General features: G+C 34.8%; 1 protein-coding gene across 2 annotated transcripts in view; it reads left to right on the top strand.

Moving 5' to 3' along the window:
* The first annotated feature begins 1148 nt into the window (after positions 1-1148).
* The window catches only part of GLRA3 (glycine receptor alpha 3), a 192184-nt gene continuing 174139 nt past the window's right edge, over positions 1149-19193 (top strand). For both annotated transcript variants that reach the window (XM_059393328.1, XM_059393318.1), the window contains exon 1: positions 1149-1351. In XM_059393328.1, coding sequence (XP_059249311.1) covers positions 1281-1351 — 71 coding nt within the window. In that variant the 5' untranslated portion in view covers positions 1149-1280. The remainder of the gene's footprint in view (positions 1352-19193) is intronic.

Below are 19193 nucleotides of genomic sequence, written 5' to 3'. Positions count from 1 at the left end.
TTTTAAATTCCATTTGGAGATACATGGATAAGCATGCATACAACATACACACACTTGTCCTTTCTAGTCTTAAATCCAATTTCCAGTGTACATGGTGGGGGGGGGGGTTGTTGCTGGGAGAGAGGGAGGGCGAGAAAGGGGAGAGAGATGAATGATAGAAGATGTATTTGTCCTCTTCACTTGAACTTACTGTTAAGATACAGAAAACGTGTAAGAAAAAAAAAAATGGTGGGTACCATTGTGTCTCTAATACTCATCTCTTAAGATTTCCCACCTTCATCCTTTTAGAAACTCAACTTACTCTAGTCAACAATGCTTCCTGGCCAGAAGGAAGCTAGCCAGAGTTATGAGAATTCTAGAAGCAGCTGATTCTCCTATTTCATTGATGTTCGTATACATTTTTTCTGCTCCTCCCTAGCCCTTTCTAAAGGTCTGGGTTTACTGTTGACTTCTGCATTTAAGGTCAAAGACATGGAGTCACATCTGAAGGGACCTTTTGTTCCTAAATTGTGCCTTATCCTGAAAGGGAACAGTAAAGTGTCTCTCCAGCGCTATTTTGCTACCTAATTCACAAAAGCTGCTGGCTCTCCTAGTGCTGAGTCCTGAGGCTTTCTTCCCCCAACTCCCTCCAGTCACAGTTAAGGCTCTGCGCCAGTTATTCACCGCTTTTTTTAAAGGGTAAAGTATTAAGCACCGCCTACGGTCGTGAGTGGCCTGCCACTCTGTCCCGCTGTGCGGTCGTGATTGGCAGACAGAACACTGTCGTCTGGCTCCGCCCCCGCTTCCCTTTGCCGCGCTAGCTGTGACGGTTTTTACTCAAAGGTGGAGAGTGGGATTCGGCGAGTGGCGCTTGGAGCAGGTGCAGAAGCATCCTTGTCCCCGCTGTTGCTGCTAATCTTTCTCCAGTGTCTGAGTCAGCGAAGGACAAGCAATCTTTCTTTGCCGCTAATGCTTCAATGAACTGTTGCCCAGAACCTAGGCACTTCAGACATTTCATCTCACCCCTTATTCCGCGTTCACTGTATAAGCCACCTGCACATTTGTACCCCGAGAATTTTTCCTTCTGCTCCATGGTCGGAGCAGGGGTAGAAAGGGAATTTCAAGTGTTTGAAAGAAAAGGTTTTTTACTGACTGCGGGGAGCTGTCTACGGTGCTGAAGCTTCCCAGGCGTTCGTCTGCAACACGACACGGAGTTAGATTGCACATTTTCGTTCCTGGCTTTCTCATCCCCCATGCCTTGGATAAGACTAATTTCAGGATCGTGAAAATCTCTCCGTATCATGGCCCACGTGAGACACTTTCGGACATTAGTTTCAGGATTTTACTTTTGGGAAGCAACACTGTTACTCAGGTGAGTTCTCTTGTATTTACCAGTAGAAGAACTGCTTAAGCTTGTGCACTAGGTTGCAACCACTAGTTATTGGTGAAGTCAGGAATGCAATTAGAAATTGACTTGTTGAAAGTATTCCATAAATTGCATTGTTTTCTATCTAAAACTGTCCAGCAGTCTATCAAGACCTCTAAAAACACGTTACGTTGTTCTATTTTCGCTAATTAGAGCTTTTTAGTAACTGGCCTCGTATTATTTGCAGCTGAGATTACCCTAGAAAAATTATATCTCAAACCTAGCTTTTCTTCCTCAAATTGCTTTTAGAGTTTCTTTTTTCTACGTGAAATAAAAATTCTGAGTGTTTCTTTTTTTCTGAAAGTTACAAAACATTTAGTAATTCGAAATAATATTTTTAAATAAGAAAATATCTGGAACATAAGCATATACTGATTAGAGAAATTTTGAACATTGTTGGTATATCTCGAGGTTAAGTTAAATAAATAACACTTAAGGTCTTGTAAGTACCATGTCTAAAGAGCTTAGTTCAGGTAACACATTAGAACAAAATCATAAATAAATCATTAGATGTGTTCTATGTCAAGAATAATCTTTTTGGAAAAAGTGATATTATAAGAAACTTATTGAAGAACAAAATTGTTCTATGACATATAAATTTCTTATCAGGTCCAATCATATTTGACATATTTGGTGGGCTTTCCTTTTTTGTTAATTTTTTAAAAATAGAGACTAGTCAAAAGATCAGATAATTTAACCCTTATTCTTAATCAAACAATATATATGCAAGATTATGCTTATATAGACTTTTGAATCACCAATGTAAATTTTACTTTACCATTAAAATTATCCTAAGATTTCCAATTTTATGACCCACAAGCTTTTCAAAAAGATTGAAATCAAATATTAGAGTAAGTTACTGTACATTAATTTCTATTTTAAGTATGTAAATATTGTCTTCTGGGTTGCAATGTCAATTTTTCATCTTTGGACACCTTAGAAAATATAGTGTATGTCATAAAAACTGCCTTACAGAAAGTTATTTTATTTTGATATACCTGTAGGAACAGGAACTAATTGTGAAGGTTACTATAATTTTGAATTTTTTTTTCCTGAATTACAGGGTTGAACCACTGTAAACTAGGATATTTTCAGTGAAAAATATCTTAATATGACTGCAAACTTTTTAAACTGCAATTGTCACAAATTTTATATATGGTGATTAAAACAAAGAGAGTAAAGCTTTTATATTTACAAATTTTCATGAAAAGGAGCACAAAATTCATGTTATAAGTGAAATGAATCATTTTACTATAATTATTTTTTAGTATTTTAGATGATGATATGGATTTTTTTTTTTTTTCAAGGAAATTGAAGTAACTTAGTTGACAGATTTTGGAAGTTTCATATCAGTAACTAAGCCATTTTGGTCAATAAAATCAAATTTGTATAATGATAATTCACCATATTTGTTATAATATATTCTCAGATATATAATCTTCATCAGTACATCCTTTGATATTTGTCTAGTTTTATTGAAATTCACAAATATTTTATTTCAAATTGATGATCATAATTATAAGAATTTATCTTTATTATTAATATTAATAATTATAAAAAATGCTTTCTGTAAGTAATCCAAAGATGTAATCCTCTGAAAACAACACAAACCCATTATAGAAGTTTGTATGGTATATATATTCTTTATCATCAGGTTTTTCTTCGTTGATAAATTGAATAAAATTTTTCTCTTAGACTGGTCTTAGATGAGAGTAACTCATCTCTCAATGAAGAAATTTAATTATATTTAAAAATTTAAATATATTTGATGGCTCTTAAAATAAAATTTCTTATAGTTAAAAAAAGTGATGCTCCCTCTACTGGAAATATTTTGTAAAATAAATGTCATTATGAAAACTATTCTCTATTCATTAAATCTATTTTTAAATTTATTTATTTATTGAGGAAAAAGGAAACATAAAGTAAAAATAAAGACAAAAATTTTGATATTAATTTATAAATATATTTTTTTAGTTTAAAAATATTCTTTTAGGGCAATTTGGAAACAAGAACTCAACTGGAAACCTCAAATATTTTAATTAAATAATTTATTAGTACAAGGTTCTTTTGATAGGTTTTAAAGATTTATAAAAACCTTAGTGAGATATACACACAGAAAAGTACAAAAATAATAAGCTCTCATGTAAAGTTTCACAAAGATAACACACTCATGTGAAGAGAAACTCAGAACTATCATATGATTTGGTAGTCCCAATTCTGGTTATTTATCTAAATGAATTAAAGTCAGGATCTTGATATTAGTAATTCCATGTTTATTTCAGCACTATTCACAATAGCTAAGTTGTGGAAACATCAAATATCCACTGACAGGTGAATGGATAAAAAAATATGGTATATAAATACAAGGGAATACAATTCAACGTTTAAAAAGAAGGAAATTCTGCAGTTTGCCACAGCATGGATGGGATTTTTAGGACATTATCCTTAGTGAAATAAGCCAGACACATAAATATAAGTACTCTGTTGGAAAAAATAAAATAAGTAGAATTGTCAATATCACAAACACACTCACCATCCTACTGCCATACCTTTCCCAGGTACAACTTTGCCCAAAGATAATCACCATCTTGACTTATACAATAATGAATATGTTTTTCTGCTTTTGAACTTTATATAAAATAGTTATTTGTGTCTGCATTATCTTTCTGACCATTAAATTTATGTGATTTGTCCTTATTAGTGCATATAGCAATAGTTTGCTTATTCTTGTTGCTGTATAGTATTCCATTACATGAAGATATTACTATTTATCCAGTGTCCTATGAAGTATACTTTTAGATATTGATTACTGTGGCCATGAACATCTTTAAACAAGCCTTTTTTGTGAGTATGTATGAATAAATGTGAATACATGCATTTTGGGGATAGTCTGGGTTGGGCTTGAGACTTTCTCTGGGAGAGGAATTTCTGGATCATAGGATGGGCATGAATATGTTTAGTTTTATGAGATATTGCAAATTTTCCAGTAGTTGTATCTATTGATACTTCTCTCAGCAATGTCTGAGGGTTTCCATTGTTATTACTAGTACAAAGTTTATTAAGTGATAATTAATATAAGCGTTTCTAGCATTGTCTTATACTATTATTGCAGGCCCACAGGTGTTATTTTAAATTTTTTATCTTGGCATAATTTCTACTTTTTAGTAAATAGTTTTACTAAGGCAAAAAAGCAGAACAAAAATACTTCTATAATACAATTAGGAGTATTCATTACCAGATTATATCAAGTGTTTAAAAAATACACAACATGGGGGCTTAAGTGGGTAGGAGAAGAATAAATGAAACAAGATGGGATTGGGAGGGAGACAAACCATAAGTGACTCTTAATCTCACAAAACAAACTGAGGGTTGCTGGGGGGAGGGGGTTTGGGATTATGGACATTGGGGAGGGTATGTGCTTTGGTGAGTGCTGTGAAGTGTGTAAACCTGGTGATTCACAGACCTGTACCCCTGGGGATAAAAATATATGTTTATAAAAAATAAAAAATTATAAAAAAATACATTTTTTGAGGAGGAATTATTTTTTAAAAAAGATAATTATTTAAAACATACAAGTGAGAAAATGGAGTAAACAGAAGAAAAAAAATCTGAATTTCCTAGTAGTAAATTTTTTAAAAAGTTTCACACTTTGTTCAGATATTGCTGTTTTCTGAAACAATCTTTCTAGGCTTTTGGGTTCTAGTCCTCATACTAATAAAATAAAGAACAAAACACCAGTGTCCAGCCTTCTTTACAATGCAGATAAGTGATTATTATAAGGAGCTTGCAGAGCAAATTCTAAAAACAGGAGAACTGCCAAAAATATTTCATTTAAATTGATTATTTTCAAAAAATACAATTTTATTTTTCATCTTTATGATTTGATACCAACACAGACTTTTTATTTGAATAAATTATGGTACAGTCTGTCAAAAATTAAGTGTGTGAATATTTGACTTCATGATAATCACAAATAAAATGCTTTCTTGGTTTACTTTGAAGCCTAAGAAAAACATTTTGACATAGAATTTTTTGTTTTTGCTTTTGGTATGTTTTGGAGCATGGGAAAAAATCCTTTTTAATGTTGGCTTTATTTTCTTATGTAAGATATTAAAGAAATATGTACTTCAAAGAGCAAACTTTTACCACAAAGATTTCTTATATGCAGGTACAGTAATAAGATTCTATATAACTTTTTAAAATTATGCTACACATAATATATGCTCCTTACCTTTATGTCTATAAATAATCATGCATTTCCCAAGTGTAGAAGGATCATGGCCCAGTTCTTTGGTTAGTGCCTCAGGCAATTTGCCCTGCAGATTCAGAAAACAGCTTGCAAAATATTTCCTATGCTACATATGTTTTCCTCCCTTAACTACAGTCATGTACTGAGGCAAGTCAATTAACAAATATGTATTTAATGTGTAATGTTAAACAATTCAACCAGATTACCAAATTCTGTGCACAAATTTTTGTGCTAGGTACAATCTGCTGATTGGGAACTCCGACCTTTCCCATCATGGAACTTAAAGCACAAAAGGGAAGAAAATACAAAGACCAAACAACAAAAGAAAAACACAAACAGCAATGTTTTAGAAAGGTGAGGTAGGGGAGCTATGTAGAAGGCTTGGTACTTGTGCTGTATCTCGTTAAGATACTTGTTCACTAGACAGAAATAAGACACCAAGGAAATGATAATGGGTATATAGTATGCTTTGAGGAGTGGTGATAGTCAAATTTAGTGAAGAAATTCTGATTTATGATTTACATTCATAGTCTACTAGCAACAACTACTAAGCTGGCTACAATAAAAAACCTGCAGAAATATAGAGAAATAGCAGCTTCCTTTCACAACAGAATATGAATAAAACTTAGAAGCAAATAATTTACTTATAACTGTATAGCTGTCATAGGAATGGTTTTTAAACTTGGCTCAAAATATCTCAATAAGATTGCTAATAACAATAAGTAATAAAACATAATTAGTAATAGTAAGAACTATATAAACAAAAAATAATGGCTTAACTGCAAGAAAAGGATATCTCTTTGTTTTAGAATTTGAAAACCATGTGTGAAATTTTCATCACTATATTATCCGCTTAAAGAAAGAAAACCAAATAGAGGATTTTGATTGTTGGAAAAAAAGAAAACACTGAATATGGTTTAGGATATTTGGGTTTGAGATGCTAACTGTAGATCTTGGTATCCTACCATCAGCTGGGGATGCAGAGTTGATGCATGGACAATAGATTTAACAATCAAAATGTTATGAAGATGATAATATTGTTTGCAAAGAGGAAAGAATAAATATGTATATGCAATAGAGAAAAACATTATAAAGTAGGGCACAGAGACATACACAGAGACCGCTGAGTTAAGCCAGAGATGAAAACTGATTTTAACTAAGTGACAAAGTCACACATTTATCATAGTTTTATACAGTTGATCCTAGACACCTGCTCATACAACAGTATGTATATTTCTAAAACTTTTTCTATAGAACCTTCCAATGCTCTAATTTCAACTAATCTCATAATTTTACAATCACAGATGATACATTATACCCACTTAGTTTTCTCGGGAGACTTTTAGGGAATCATTTTGAGAAAGCACATCTTTTACTTTTCCTTACTTCATGAATGATATATAATAGACCCTTCTTCGTTCTCTCAACAAACATGTCTCTTACTCTTCTGCATATGATTATCTTCATAGTGGTTAACAGTATTTATTGAAAATAAATTTATCTATAGGTAGATGTCTATATGGAAATGTGGATTGTTTGTTTTTCCACTAGGAGAATGGTATTGTTGGGGAAGTGGGTCAGGGGAAGAGACATATGAATCACCTTCAGAGAACTGGTTCTGGAGTGAAGGCAGGAGTACCAACACAGGATCAGCTGTTTGCAACAAACGGAGGCATGTGAATAGGACGACCTATTCAGTTGCAGAAGACAGAGCTATTCTAACTGCAGGCAAACACATTTTAAGGCATTTTTTAAAAGATTATTTATTTACTTATTTGACAGAGAGAGAGAGAGAGAGAGAGAGATCACAAGTAGGCAAAGAGGCAGGTAGAGAGAAAGGGTTAAGCAGACTCCCCGCTGAGCAGAAAGCTGGATGCAGGGCTTGATCCCAGGACCCTGAGACCAGGACCTGAGCAGAAGGCAGAGGCTTAACCCACTGAGCCACCCAAGCGCCTCACATTTTAAGGCATTTTAAGGAAACTAAGTTTGAAATTCTCAGATGTCAGAAAAGTAAACAATAGTTAAAAAAGAAAGTCTCATTATAGCCCATTTCTGAAATTCTTTCCAAATCTCCATACTAGAAATACTTTTAGGAGGAAGTATTACCAGTACCTCTAGGACAACTTGATCCACAAAAGCAGTAACTTCAATGGTACAAGTAAGAAGAGCATAAAATATAAAGGTTATTAATATCCTCTGGAAACAATTTATTAAATGGAATAACTTTCAAGGCAAGTGATGAAGAATTCTTTATGAGTGCATCAAACATTTGCCATAACCAATTAGAAGTTATTGCTAAATGGGGCACCTGAGTACCTCAGTCAGTTAAGTGGTTGCTTTTGGCTCATGTCATGGTCCCAGGGTCCTGGGATTGAGTCCCACATGGGGATCCATGCTCATCAGAGAGCCTGCTTCTCCCTCTCAACCACCTGTGCTCTCTCACTCTTTATCTCTCTTTCTTTTTCTCAAATAAAGAAAATCTTTTAAAAAATTGCCACTAAACACAAGTATTTCTGCTACACAACCATTACCACTGTAGGATGATTGGACTTACATTAAAGGTAACTGGTTCGCCCAGTATCTTAACTAAATTTGAAAATCTCTCAAAAATATCTCTAACAGGGATGCCTGGGTGGCTCAATTGGTTAAGCAGCTGCCTTAGGCTCAGGTCATGATCCCACCGTCCTGGGATTGAGTCCCGCATTGGGCTCCTTGCTAGGCAAGGAGGCTGCTTCTCCCTCTGTCTCTGCCTGCCACTCTCCCTGCCTGTGTGCTCTCTCTCTCTCTCTCTCTGACAAATAAATAAATTTAAAAAAAATCTCTAACAGGTAGTCATCCTATAAACTTTAAAATTTCTAACAATAAGGATGCCTTTACTCCCAGAAGAAAAAATGTTTATCAAATGATTTTAGTAGAATTTTATTGATTAGTTTTACTAAAAATGTCATTCTATTTTCTCCTGGTCAAAGTAAAAATTTTCCCCCTATACATGCCACCAAAAATACTTGTCTCCGTATTTTCTACTTGTCTTTTATACTTTTTTTCTCCACTGACAATGACCCTATTGCTCATGGAAAGTGTGTTTTATTTGGGCATGGTTTGAATTGATAACCTTTTCTGTGTAGTTAATCCATGGATAAAGCTTGAATTCTCCAGTTTCAGAGTGACTGTGGCATTCTACCTGAATTTCTCTATAACTTTGCAAAAATTTACAGAGCAATGATTTCTTTCCAGGCAATGTGTGAAGTGCTGGGAAACAGAACTTCAGCTTTTAACAATGTACCACTAAGGAGGGCATGTGTATGTTTTAGATTTTCATACAAGTCTTCTCTCTCCCTCTTAATTGTAAGTCCTCTGATGATAGAATTGTTTCTGATGTTTATTTTACCTGTATAATACTTAATTCAATGTCTTACATGCTTGAAGTTGATGCTCAGTAAGCATCAAGTAAGCACTAAGGTAATATCTGCCTGTCACATCTGTCTACCTACCCGTGACCTTAGATTTGAAGTCTGCTGAATTCTGTGTTATTACTTGGAGCAAAAAGGGAGTCTGTGTTCAAGATCTCATAAAATATATGAGATCAAGCTAATCTCAGTTATTACTCTAACAGAATTTAGTGGAAAAGTAATATATTTGCTTCTCATTATCACCATGAGAAACTAAAAATTTGTATTGTATAATACATTATTTCTCAACTTTTCTTTTTCCATTTTTGCCTTCTAAGGAAACTTTCAAGAATATTTTTAGACTTTTTTTCTAATTGTCTTCATGGAAATGTAATACCACAGTATGCTATATATTTGCTCATGTACAGCATGTGTGATATATGGTATATGGGGTATGTGTGTACCATAATTTTATAGACATATAAAATTATATGTAGTGGCTTTATACATGAAAGAATATGAGTTTTTACCCCCAATATAAAACTTCCACCCACTCCACTCACCCCTACTGAGAATGCATCGTGTAATGGTTGCTACTTTTTCATGATGCTGCTTAGACTAGAGTTGTATAGTTCTACTATTTTGGATCATGACCTAGAAATAAAGCAATAGAGGAAATATTTACTTGTTTGGACCTACTTAGGACTTTGCAACTTTGTAAAATGAACACATAGTTAATGTCATTTCTCTGCTGACACACTGTAACATAAATTAATCCTTAAGTCATTAGAGAACTTTAGCAATATCTCTTTCCACAAATACATATGGATCCCCCAAACCACGAGGATTTCAGCAATAAATTTCAAATCACTACTGCTCCTACTAACACCATGGTTAGATAGCTTTCATAATTTCATACAACTCTTACAAAAATAATCTTGGAACCCCTGCCCTGCAGCAATGCTCACTTTGTTTCCTATGATTAAGAGTCTCTTACGGTTCATCTCCCTTGGATTATGGGGTAACTGGAAAATGGACATTAAGGAGCACATGTCATGTAATGAACCCTGGGTATTATATAAGACTGATGAATCACTGAAAAAATATATATAATGAATCCCACTTTTAAGAAAAGCAAAAAATACATCTGTGAGCTAAAAAGCTCCTTAAAAATAGTCGTTCATATTATAAAATGATTCGTCATATTATGCAATGATTCAACTTGAGTTCCCTTGGATAGTGGATATCTTAGTTCATTTAAAATTATTTTGTGTATCAAGATAGGGGGATGGGCAAAATGGGTGAAGAAGAGTGGGAGATACAGGCTCCCAGTTATGGGATGAAAAAGTCACAGGGATAAAAGGTAGAGCAGAGGGAATACAGTCTATAGTACTATAAAGCATTAGGGGTGATAAATAGTAATGAGGCTTGTGGTAAACATAGTATAACATATGTCAAATCACTATGTTTTACACCTGAAACTAATGTAACATTGTGTATGGTCTATACTTCAATTAAAAATAAGTAAGGACACCTAGGTAGCTGTGTTAAAAATTTTTTTAAAAAATCAAGCATTTTTTTAAAAGATATTATTTATTTATTTGACAGAAAGAGATCACGAGTAGTCAGAGAGGCAGGCAAAGAGAGAGGAGGGAAGCAGGTTCCCTGCTGAGCAGAGAGCCCAATGTTGGGCTTGATCCCAGGACCCGGAGATCATGACCTGAGCCAAAGGCAGAGGCTTAACCCACTGAGCCACCCAGGTGTCCCAAATCAAGCATTTAAAAAAAAATTTTTTTTCAACCCTCCCCCCACTAAAAAGATAACCATTAGGGATATAATATACAACATGATGACTATAGCTAATACTGTTGTATGATATAGATGGGAACATTTTAAGATAGTTAATCTAGACGTTATTATCATTTAAAGTTTACTTTTCTATAATTTAGACTCTGTTGACTTTCTTTTGTTATTGATGTTAGGTAAATGAAAAAGTTCCCATTTCTTGCTGAAGTTAAATTTCTAATTGTTCTAAAACAGGATATCAAATGTTAATACCTATGTTAGCTCTGGATATTCTCCAATACAGGAGTTAGGGATATGTATAAAAAGCTGAGAATGTATTACTATTAAAAATAAATACTAATTGTCAGAAAGCTGTAGTAATAAGTAAAATGCTACTAAAAGAAAAGAAAGTAAGTTGTTCTTAATGGTTCGTGAGTGTGAGCAAATCAGAAAACAGTTTGTCCTATTGTTATTGTTGTTGGCATCATTTTTGTTGTTTGGGCATTCAGACTGTCCATACAATAAGGTGGGGCCCTGGGAGAAGATAAATGAAATGAACCTCAACAAAATGACCACTCAAAGGCCCTCCATCAAATGACTGGGAAAAAAATGTGAGTTCCATCTGTTTGGCTAATTTCTCCTCAACTCACTTCACCTTCTCGAAGACTCCATCTCTGATCTTCTCCAGGTCTAGACGAAGCTACCTCCTCTGTGCTTCCAAGCACTTAGTGCCTTTGTTGCACAGATGTTGATGGCCTGGTGGTGGTGGTAATCACCAGAATACCACCTCCAGTTTGAGCTGCAAAATCCTTCAGGGCAGGACAGTAATGGATGTCTAGTTCTAGCTGCAGGTTTTGAAAGAGTGTCTAGCAAATGAAAGTGCTCACTCATTTCTGGAATGAGGCATGGTTTTTATTTCTATAAGTGGATTGACAATCCCAAAAAAGTAACTCTTTCTTGGCACAACTAAAAATAATATGTTGACTTTCTTTGCTTCTAGCACTCAGGAGAAAATTCGGTGAGTGATGTGATGCTTTGTTGTTTCTTTATTCCTAACTTTATTTTTCTGTGGTAATATATTTACACACTCACCTCTTATCTCTGTTTTACAGAAAAAGTTTTAGGGAAAAAATCGTCTATATTTTTTCATTTTCTCAACTATTCATTTATGCCTCAGTTATTCCTATTTGGGATCTGTCCCTATTTCTATTAAATAAAGAAGTACTGAATGTTCATGTTGTGATAGCTTCTTTTTTAAACATTGGAGAAATGGAAATAACACTTTATATAATAATGGTTGTATATAATGGTAATATAATAATAGTTATTAAAATAACTATTTAATGTATATAGAAATGTTCATGTATATGTGTATATATATATAAAATACATGTATCTTTATATCAATATATAACTTTTTAAAATTTTTTTAAGAAAGATTTTTTTTATTTATTTGACAGAGAGATAGAGAGAGAGCACAAGTAGGCAGAGTGGTAGGCAGAGGGAGAGGGAGAGGGAGAGACAGGCACTCTGCTGAGCAGGATGCCCAATGCAGATCTCCATCCCAAGACCCTGAGAACATGACCCGAGCCCAAGGCAGACACTTAACTGACTGAGCCACCCAGTGCTCCAATATGTAACTTTCAATTATTTACGTTTTATAATATCTCTGCACTGAAAAGAGAAAACATAATTAAATGAACATGCTACATAGTAATCAAATGAACAATGCATGTTCGCAAGGTTTTGTGTTTACATTTCTATTATTATATCTATCATTGTTCTGGTATCAAACTGACAATATTCCAGTTCTCTAGATAAATTGAGACTACTGATAACAAAAAATCATTGTTTTTGCTTTTTAATCTGTTTATTCACATTATTTTCATATTTTAGGCCCAAGAGACTCTATAAAGGGTGGTTCAACAATGATTCCTTTTTTGCAGACAATTGTAGAAAAGGTAGTCTTGAACAACTACCCAAATAGTAACAATTGTAAATAGCGAGAAAACATCTTTTTCTTCTTCTTTTTTTTTTTTTTTTTTGGTGGGGGGGGGGAATGGAAAGGAGTAGAAATTCTTTATGAAAATGAAAGGAATTTAAATGGATCCTAAGAAGTTGACAGAATTTGAACAGTCAGAAAAGAGCGATCATTTGAGACAGGAAAAGTAATCGTTAGCAGAGGCAACAGGCCAACTTCCATGTGAAACGGAGGATATTGCAAACTTCAAAGTAATAATTCGACCAGGGGAACCCAAAGCTTTCTTTTCTAATAAATCTATGCTAAAGTTGTTTTAGGACTAACTTTGTAGGGAAAAATCTATGTGACTATTGTAGGATGTTAGAAAACATCGGCAAATGTTTATCCAAATAATGTTTCTCTATTTTTAAACAAAAATTTTCACTGTCATCATTTGATTGAGGGAACAAAATATTTGAGTGAGGTATTTTATATCTGCTTGTTCTGTCAACGTCAGTATACTCTACTTTTGTTGATTTATATTATTTAAATGTGTTTATTTTGTGTATCAGAAGTCTAAAGACTGACACTTAATTACTAGCAGGTTAACTAAAAATCCAATAAACAAAAATCTAAAAAAGAAGAGATTTATGACTTCACAGTTCTATAAACAAATGGCTGCATTCCTGACAAGGGAAGGAAGAATGGCATATAGCATCAAATATTGACCTTCAATACTTAAAAACAATCTATCTCTACACATTTCTTTCTATCAAAAAATTATAAAACTTTCTGATTTGTATTATATATTTTCCACCAGTTCTTACATTATTCCTTTTTAGGAAGAGACTTATCTTTATTAAAACACTGACTCAACTTTGTACAGTATATCCCACCTCATGGTAAGAATAAAAAATCTCCTGTTTCCTAAACTAGTTTCTTAGTTTATTTATTGGGAAGAATACAGATAGGAAAGCATTAAGTAGATAAAATTATTAGTTTTCTGCCGTCTACTTTATGTTGTTTCTTTGTAACAGCCTTAAACCACTTTAAAAAAAAAAAAAAAGATTGTGAAATCCTTTTTTTTTTTCTTTTAAATCCCTGAAATTATTTTATCTCTTTCTTCAGGTGAATCTTAGATGAGAACCATCAAAGACACTGACTTAGATGAGAACCATCAAAGACACTGACTCTGCTGCAAACCTTAGCTTGTTCCTCCTGAGACTATAGTAGAGAATTAGGTTTTATATGTAGCCTAAATATGTCCTTCTAAATAATAACATGTGGACTTAAAATTTTGCTCTACTTCAAAAAGCCAAAGTGTGTACCATTCTCTGTGTGTATGTGCATAGTTATCATATATATCAACAAACAGCAAAGATTACATTGGAAAAGGAACAGACATGTTGATATGAAAAAACAATGCAAAATCCTAGAGTAAATAAAAATTCAAACCCCAAAAATATAAAAAGAAGATAATATGTATACCTCTATAGGAAATACCTACTCTATTTTAGATATTTTCTAAATTAGCTTTTCTTGCATTCTATCTTCTCTATGCATGCATTTGTGCACACATGTGAAAATAAGAAGAAAGTTGGAGAAAGAGGACTCAGGGTGAGGTCACAGTCCTGTCTTTGAAGGGCTGAGTGACCTTCCTATGGACTAAGTGTTTTTAATATTCTACTTTAAAAAAAATGTAATGTGTAGAGCTGTATCCATCTACACAGCACAATTTTTTTTAACTAACATAGAAAAGTGATAGTTTCCTGAAACAGAAAATATGTACCAAACATTACAGCTATAATTTCTCACTTCATTTAATATTAGTGGCCTATTTTTCCCCTTAGAATCCACTGTAGTGGTAGATGTGAGAGGTGTTGAGTGGCAGGAAAATCAACAAGGGATGAACAGATCAGTCCTTTATTGCTCTTGTTAGTTCAAAGTAGCCTCACATTTGTGAGTGACAGAAGTGCGCAATAATACTGGCTTAAGAGATATTTTATTTTTCCTTCCAAAATAAAAAAAAGAAAAAGAAAAAGAACAACTACAGAAGTGAGCAAGCCAGGTCTAGAATGGGAGTTTACCTTGTTGTTTTGTCACCCCTAAATGAGGTTTCTTCCTTGACATCTGAGCTAGATGCTCTGATCCAGTCATCATTATTTTCCAGTTATCAGAAAATAGAAAGAGTCTTCTGTTTAAAGACACTTCTGATAAGTAACAGATTTCCCAGTTTCCCTGGCAGGTGTGTGTGTCCTGTGTTCTGGCTACTAAGTTGTAAATAGAAATGGCAAGTTTAACTTCTGTGAAGGACCATTTGAGGATGATCCAGAAGCTGCAGATTACATTTTGTATTCTGCCTCTGGAACCCGTTCTTTAACTGAAGCAAAAGGGAATATTCTAAGTAGGAAAGGAGCACAATCAAACTGTGTTTCAGAAATATCACTAATGGAGTAAGGTGGAGAACTCAGAAGAAAGGATGGTGGAGAGGGGCAAAACTAGCATCAAGGAAAGTAGTTCCTAGTCAATGCAATAGAATATCCTAAAAATGGAGAGAAAAGAGCAGATATAAGAAGTGACAAAAAGAAAAAGAAAGGAAATAAAAGTGTCTAGTAATTGGGAGTGAGGAAAAATAGAAAAGTGTCTAGGATAATTCTCATCATCACAGGTGAACAATACTGCCATGACACAAATACAACATAAGAAAAGAGGAACAGCCATGTAGAAAAGTATCCTAATAGAAGTTCCAGATAGGTATAGTGAATGTGATACCTCTAAGATATCCAGCTAATGAAACACTGTAGCACAGTGCAGGGAGTGTAGGACCTGGGCATAGATCAGCTTGGATGATTAGCTTTCTGGAACAGGCTTATGATAGGTGAACACACACAGATGTTTCATCCCTTTGGAGTAAGCAAACAAGCCTGGTGACTGTCATCCACTTCTACTGCCCCAGATCCCATCTTACATACTTTAGGCTGTGAACAGCACAGCACACTGTAATCACAGGAACATGCAGATGTGGAAAAGTGCTTCCCTGCCTAGGGCATCACTACTCAAAATGCGGTCCTTTAACCAGCACGATGTCACCTGAGAGATTGTTAGAACTGCAGGGTCTGAATTCTACCACAGACTTACTGAATCTGAATCTGCCTTTTATTATACCCACCAGATGATTCATAAGTACATTTAGGTTTGAAAAGCACTATTTTAAGAACATCATCTAAAGGATGGGCAGAAGGAGAAGTACTGGCAAAAAAAAAAAAAAAAAAAAAAAAAAAAAAAGGCAGGTAAGAGAAAAGGAGAATTAACAGTGAGCACGTCACAGAACCTAATGGAAGAGTTTTAGAAAGAAAAGAATGATCAATAACATCAAATGTCATAAAGACAAAAAGAAATATGGAAGATTACTGGTAGCCTTTTCAAGTGAATTTTGAGTACTAATATATGTGTACAAATATGATCGCATAACATTGATTGATGACCTAAAGAAAAAGATAAATACAGATTATTTTTTTCTAAGAGGCTACTGGAAGGAGAAGTCAGAGTGGACACAGTTGAGATACCCACATGTTGATTTGTTCCTTTTTGTTTTTTAAATGGCAGGAACTTTCAGCTTGTTTTGGTCTGGAAGGAAAGAGTTAGGAATTGCTTTAGAAAGAGACAGGAGGAGTACAAAACAGAAGGGGCAGTCACTGAGAAAATGAAAAGGAAGTGCTATAGTTGAGGATAGCTTTTGAACCAGAGGAATACCAGGTCTCTCTCTGTGACTAGATAGAAGGTTAAAATAGATGCAGCATACAGCAAGCTGTCGATATGGGAATTGTGATTTCATAATTCAGCAGCTTAATGCTCAATTATCTCTTTGAAGTAAGAGGCAAGGTCATCCACTGAGATAAAGATAAACAATGAAGTGAACAAGTTTAGGCTGACTCTCCAGTTACCAAAGAGAATAGAGCCGAGTCTCCATCCCTTCTGGTACCCTGGCAGGGCTGTGTTCCCGTTGTGTCAGAGCATTCCACCCAGCCCTTCACAGCAGATGCCCTAGGGGGAGGAAGTCTAGAGACATGGTCATTATTCAGACTGCATGGATTGATGTGGCAAAGCCAGAGGTAGAACCTACCTCACCTAATTCAAATTAACTGCTTATTTCTGCAAGTGAGCTCTGCAGTTGAAGCTATTCTAAAGTAGAAAAAGAAATGATCACATCACTCCTGAAATGCAACTCATTCAGACAGAGTCATAGGAAGACTTATTTGTTGATATTTTCATCAAAAAATACAAGAATGAAACCCACTTTCAAAACTGTAGTCTTTGTTCTCATAGTTCTACACATGAACACCAAGTCTGGCAACGTTGGCTTACATTTTGCGCTCACAACTCTGAACTGTTTCTTTTATATCTCCAACGTGGCTAGCTATTTTCCTATAAAGCGTTGTCTCTCGGGATTGTCTTACGCTTGATTAAAGAAAACATATGCTCTTACTGCCACAGGAAATAAGTTCTATAATCTAGAGGGTTTTAAAATCCTTTTGTTTCCTTGGAAACCATAAACACATTTCCCAAAATAGCTTAAGCATATACAAAGAAGGGAGGAAGTGGAGGGGGAGGGGGAGACAGAGGTGAGGCAGGAAGAGCAGACAAGAGAGTCAGAGAGCGACTAACCTCAGCTGTACATTAACTTTAAGTTTCATGTTAACACCAGTGATTTTATCTTCCTCATCTCTTCTTTCAATTTTTAAAAAGAATATAGTCCAATAAAAACCTCAGTGAAAGCAACAACAAACCTTGATGGAAGTCAAATTTTCTGAGGGAAACTGAATAGCACCATACTCATTGCTATGTTTACCTTGCCTTACCACTTCCAATTATAAATTCTTTTTTGCCTTGCTGTTTGAGTCCCTCCTTCGTTCTGTGCCATTTCTTTCTCCTTATGGGGATGTAGTTGTCAGGCAAATAAGAGGCTCCCTGTACTGCAGGAAGAAAAATGTCCAATCTGCCTTCAATATGCTTAAGTCAGAACACCATCCACTGAAAGGTGACATTAACATAAATGTTTGCAGTCACACAAATGGGAATACCTACCAAAACCTGAATAACTCCATGCTCTGCTGATTCAGTATTATTCAGGAAAAGAAATTTCGTATGATTCCACATTAATAGTCTCTGTATATCTCTGAGAGTCAGAGACTCCAGAGATTGTTGCTTTAAAATATCATGCTTTTATGTCCTGAATGTTATTGATTTGCGGATTTACAAAAATGTGTCTCACTAGGAGGCACGGATGCAAGCACAATTAGTTGAAAATAGAAAGAAGAGAGCTCAAAATAAAGCAGTACTACTTCTGCTATATTGTTTCCTTCATAAATAATCTGTAACTCAGTTAAAATCTCAGATAAGAGGATGATTTCTGTATCACTCATCCCTGGGTGGTAGGATTAAGATGCTTTCTCTTTTTCCATTTTTTTCTCTTTTTTTTTTCAGAGAGAGTGAACATGTGTGCATATGTGTGCATGCAACTGGGGTGGGGATGGGACAGAGGAGCAGAGGGAGAAGGCAGGATGATCTTAAGCATGCTTCATGCCCAGCGTGGAGCCCTATGCCAGGCTTCACCTTATTATCCTGAGACTGTGGCCTGAGCAGAAATCAAGAGTCGGATTTAACCAACTCAGCCACCCAGGTGTTCCTAAGATACCTTTTTCTTATTTTGATATTTTCTTATGATTTTTTTTTGTATAGTGAACATATATTAAATTAAATTAAATTTATAGGTTTTTTTTTAAACAAGATTTCTGTATATTTTAAAAGTCAAAGAAGTATTTTGACAAATAAGATTCAGAAGAGAAGCAATTCTTTTTATTTTATTTTTTATTTTAGAGAGACAGTTTAAGTAGGGGAAGGAGCAGAGGGTGAGGGAGAGGGAGGGGGAAAGAATCATAAGCTGACTCTGTGCTGAGCAGGGAGCCCAACAGCAGGCTTGAACTTGGGAGGCTCAATCTCATGACTCATGACTCTGAGATCATGACCTAAGCTGAAACCATGAGTCAAATACTCAACTGACTAAGCCACATAGGCACCCTATAGAAGAAGAGCAATTCTTAAGACTTTCTCCATCAAAAAAAAAAGACTTCCTCCATCAATTTGATATAATCACTTTCAAATTATGACTGGAAAAATGGCTCTGATCTTGACACACCTGGGTGGCTCAGTCGTTAAGCCTCTGACTTTGGCTCAGGTCGTGATCCCAGGGTCCTGGGATCGAGCCCCGCATCAGGCTCCCTGTTAAGCAGGAAGCGTGCTTCTCCCTCTTCCACTGCCCCTGCTTGTGTTCCCTCTCTCACTGTGTCTCTCTCTGTCAAATACATAAATTTTTTTTTAAAGGAAACTGGTGATCTTTTGATAAGT

Source organism: Mustela nigripes, chromosome 1 (assembly GCF_022355385.1).
Source record: "Mustela nigripes isolate SB6536 chromosome 1, MUSNIG.SB6536, whole genome shotgun sequence".
Classification (NCBI taxonomy): domain Eukaryota; kingdom Metazoa; phylum Chordata; class Mammalia; order Carnivora; family Mustelidae; genus Mustela; species Mustela nigripes.
Note: the sequence above shows the minus strand (reverse complement) of the source record. Positions and strands in the feature narration are given on the sequence as shown.